This window comes from Triticum aestivum, chromosome 3A (assembly GCF_018294505.1).
Source record: "Triticum aestivum cultivar Chinese Spring chromosome 3A, IWGSC CS RefSeq v2.1, whole genome shotgun sequence".
NCBI classification, from domain to species: domain Eukaryota; kingdom Viridiplantae; phylum Streptophyta; class Magnoliopsida; order Poales; family Poaceae; genus Triticum; species Triticum aestivum.
Genome location: NC_057800.1, coordinates 660,257,271 through 660,261,927, shown reverse-complemented (window position 1 = coordinate 660,261,927; position 4,657 = coordinate 660,257,271). Strand labels below are relative to the sequence as shown.

General features: G+C 49.8%; 1 protein-coding gene across 1 annotated transcript; it reads left to right on the top strand.

Moving 5' to 3' along the window:
• The first annotated feature begins 792 nt into the window (after positions 1-792).
• LOC123063021 (acyl-[acyl-carrier-protein] desaturase 4, chloroplastic-like) lies at positions 793-2,701 on the top strand. The gene is made up of 3 exons (XM_044486735.1): positions 793-957; positions 1,056-1,596; positions 1,698-2,701. Exons 1-3 carry the CDS (start codon positions 824-826, stop codon positions 2,280-2,282), a joined length of 1,260 nt encoding a protein of 419 aa, XP_044342670.1. The 5' UTR covers positions 793-823; the 3' UTR covers positions 2,283-2,701.
• The last annotated feature ends 1,956 nt before the right edge of the window (positions 2,702-4,657 follow it).

Genomic DNA, 4,657 nt, shown 5'->3' with positions numbered 1-4,657 from the left:
TACGGCATCTTTAACGTTGGAACCTCGAAAGCCTCTAAATATCTAGACCGTATGATTTGTTATCCAACGGGGAACATCAAATGTCCATATAGAGTTGTCATGCTCGGGTGACCAAAGTGAGCTCATGACGTACCGTTGATGAATATTGTTCGGTTTAAAAATTCACAAATCGAAGGCAAAAGTGTACTCCCTCCATTCCATAATGTAGAGCTTTCTCTATCCACGTGCTTCAACTTTGACCATAAATTTAACTACCAAGATCGATTGCATCGGGAGCAAAAACTATATCAGTGAATTTGTATTCGAATGAAGTTTTCAATTATATAATTTTTTTCTCCCACCGCAGTTGGTCTCGTTGGTTAAATTTATGGTCAAAGTTGAATCTCGGAAAGCGCGGGCGCACTATATTTTGGAATGAAGGGAGTAGTATGTTTGGGGGAGTCCGAACACACTATGGACGAGTCTTGGCCCCATCACTAGCCCATTTTTTCCCTCTCTCTCCCTTCTCTCTCCTCTCTCCATTGGACAAGGGGTGTACTCCCCCCATTCCTAAATATATATGTCTTTTTAGAGATTTCAACAAGTGACTCTATATGAAGTAAAATGAGTGAATATATATACTCTAAAATATGTCTATATACATCCGTATGTAGTAGTCTATTTGAAATTTTTAAAAAGACATATATTTAGAAACGGAGGGCCTATGCATGGGTTGCATGGCAGCCCCACTATCCTTTCATTTCCTTTTATATATAGAAGACAGGCACCGTGTGTAAGTACAGAATCATTCACAAATCCAGCAAAATACGAGTGTTTGTGATCGATGGCGAAGCTGGGGCTAGCAGTAGGCACGTCGACCAAGTTCTCCTGCTTCTTCTTCTCCGACAAGAGCAACGCGGGCTCGGGGAGAGCCACGCGCCTCGGATGGATCCTCTGTCCTGCAAATCCTAGGTGCCGGTATGTGCATCCAAGTGTACACCTCGCGAGCTGTAACTTTGCTCCTAATTAACGTTCATGTAGTGTCTGCACTAACTAATTAAGTTTGCTGCGGCCAGTTTGGCGAGGAGATGGACCGCGGCCGCGGCGGTGGAGGCCCCGCCGAGGAGCATCGACATGGGGTGCGCGCCGGTGCCGCGGGAGCAGGCGGAGATCGTGCAGTCGCTGAACGGCTGGGTGGCGGAGAACATGCTCCCGCTGCTCAACCCGGTGGAGTCCTCGTGGCAGCCGCACGACTTCATGCCGTGCTCCGCCGCGACGCCCGGCGCGTCGGAGGAGGAGGCTCTGTCCGCCTTCATGGACGGCGTGGCTGCGCTGCGCGCGGGAGCCGCCCGCGTGCCCGACGAGGTCCTGGTCTGCCTGGTGGGCAACATGGTGACGGAGGAGGCGCTCCCGTCGTACCAGAGCATGGGGAACCGCACGGAGGGCATCGCGGACGACACCGGGGCCAGCAGCCTCCCCTGGGCGCAGTGGATCCGCGGCTGGACGGCCGAGGAGAACCGCCACGGCGACCTCCTCAACCGCTACCTCTACCTCTCCGGCCGCGTCGACATGCGCCAGGTCGAGACCACCGTCCACCACCTCCTCCGCAACGGCATGGTACGTACGCGCATAAACACAGTTGCACCGTACGTACTCAGTGCACTACAAACTTGTGCACTGATTAATTAAAACATTATATATGTTGTTTTGCTATGAAGGAGATGCTGGTGCCCAAGAGCCCGTACCACAGCGTGATCTACGGCGCGTTCCAGGAGCGCGCGACCTTCGTCTCCCACGTGCACACGGCGAGGCTCGCCGGGCAGCACGGCGACCAGGCGCTCGCCAAGATCTGCGGCGTGATTGCCGCCGACGAGAAGAGGCACGAGGCGGGCTACACCAGGGTGTGCGCCAAGCTCTTCGAGCTGGACCCCGACGGCATGGTGCGCGCGCTGGCGCACGTCATGCGCGGCAAGGTCACCATGCCGGGGCTGCTCATGTCCGACGGCCGCGACGCCGCCAGTGGCGAGAACAGCCTGTTCGAGCGGTTCTCCGCCGTGGCGCAGAGTGCCGGCGTGTACACGGCGAGGGACTACGGCGATCTGGTGGAGCACTTCGTGCGCAGGTGGCGGGTGGCGGAGCTCGCCGGACTCTCTGGAGAGGGCCGCCGGGCGCAGGAGTACGTGTGCGGGCTGCCGCCCAAGATCCGGAGGATGGAGGAGCTGGCACACCAAAGGGCGGCCCGTAGCGAGCTCAGGCCGGCCCGCTTCAGTTGGATCTTCGATAGGCACGTCACGGTGGGCTGAACCATGGACTAACGTATGTTTGGTTTGCCTCAAAAGAAAAACATATGTTTGGTTAGATTCCCATCCTCAAAAAAAAAGTTTAGTTAGATTCCGCTCCTCCCCTAAAAAAAGGAAAAACGTTTATGTTTGGTTACGTAGGCTACGCATATGTTTGGTTAGATTCCCCTCCGGAGCATTTATGGGAGCGTTTGGATCGCTCGCCAGCATACCTCGCCAGGCAAGGCAATCCTTGCCAACGGAGGCGAGCCGATTTGGCTAGCTAAGTCAAAAAAAGAAAAAACTGGAAACCACATGACACCAGGCAGGCTCGCTCGGGAACCAAATCCCTCGCTTCCTTGCTGAGCCAGGCTAAGATAGTGCTTGCCGGATAACCAAACGTATCCTATGTATTTCCTGTAAACGTTGATCTTATGCAATAAAGCACCATTCAAAATAACCCAGGAGATGAATGACATGTTGAATGCTCCTTACACTCAAAAGGAAGTAAAAACAGCACCCTTCCAAATGTTCCCTACTAAGTCACCGGGTCCGGATGGTTTTCTGGCCCATTTCTTTCGGCGACATTGGTAGATTTGTGGGAATGATGTTATCAAAGCAGTTCTTGACATTATGGAGGGGAAGGAGTCAGCAAAAAGTATCAATGAGACCATCTTGGTGTTGATCCCAAAGGTGAAAATCCCCACTCTGTTATCACAATTCCGGCCTATCGGTCTTTGCAGCGTCCTCTATAAAATTGCTTCAAAAGTAATCTCCAACCGTCTGAAAATTATTTTGCCTGAGATTATTTCTGATGAGCAGTCAGCATTTGTGCCAGGGAGACTCATCACTAATAATATTGTGACTGCTTATGAGTGCTTACATTTCATAAAGAGAAACAAGGCCAAGAAACACCAATCATATGCATAAGTATCTTTCTGGGTAATGTCTGCCTACCGCCCCACACAAAAAAGAAAGTGTTGGAGGGAGGCATCTTTGCTGTAAATTTTGTGTGCGAGCCATCAGCCATATGGGAAACATCCCATGCACCGTAATGTCTCTCTCTCTCTCTCATTTTCTCTCAGTTATATCTGTCTAATGTAGGATTGTGAACGTTTGTAGACCCAATCTTTTATAGCCATGCATAAGTGAGCCGCCGATCATCGTCGAGATGGATTCTTTGAAGGAAATATATCCTAGAGGCAATAATAAAGTTGGTATTTATATTTCCTTATATCATGATAATTTTTATTATTCATGCTAGAATTGTATTAGCCGAAAACTTAGTACATGTGTGAATACATAAACAAACAGAGTGTCCCTAGTATGCCTCTACTTGACTAGCTCGTTAATCAAAGATGGTTAAGTTTCCTGACCATAGACATGTGTTGTCATTTGATGAACGAGATCACATCATTAGAGAATGATGTGATGGACAAGACCCATCCATTAGCTTAGCATAATGATCGTTTAGTTTTTCTGCTATTGCTTTCTTCATGACTTATACATGTTCCTCTGACTATGAGATTATGCAACTCCCGAATACCGGAGGAATACCTTGTGTGCTATCAAACGTCACAGCGTAACTGGGTGATTATAAAGATGCTCTACAGGTGTCTCCGATGATGTTTGTTGAGTTGGCATAGATCGAGATTATGATTTGTCATACCGTGTATCGGAGAGGTATCTCTGGGTCCTCTCGGTAATGCACATCACTATGAGCCTTGCAAGCAATGTGACTAATGAGTTAGTCATGGGATGATGCATGACGAAACGAGTAAAGAGACATGCCGGTGACGAGATTGAACTAGGTATGATGATACCGATGATCGAATCTCGGGCAAGTAACATACCGATGACAAAGGAAACAACATATGATGTTATGCGGTTTGATCGATAAAGATCTTCGTAGAATATATAGGAGCCAATATGAGCATCCAGGTTCCGCTATTGGTCATTGACCGGAGATATGTTTCGGGCATGTCTACATAGTTCTCAAACCCGTAGGGTCCGCACGCTTAACGTTCGATGACGCTTTGTATTATGAGTTTCGTGTTTTGATGAACCGAAGTTTGTTCGGAGTCCCGGATGAGATCACGGACATGACGAGGAGTCTCGAAATGGTCAAGATATAAAGATTCATATATTGGAAGGCTACATTCGGACACCGAAATGATTCGATAGTTTCGGATAAGTTTCAGAGTACCGGGGGTTACCGGAACCCCCCCCCCCCCCCGGCGGGAGGTTAATGGGCCACCATGGGCCTTAGTGAAGAAGAGAGAGGGTCGGCCTGAGGTGGCGCCCCCCTTGCCCAGTCCGAATTGGACAAGGGGAGGGGCGGCGCCCACCTCCTTCCTTCTCTTCTCTTCCTCCTTCCCTTCTTCTCCTACTTGGACTAG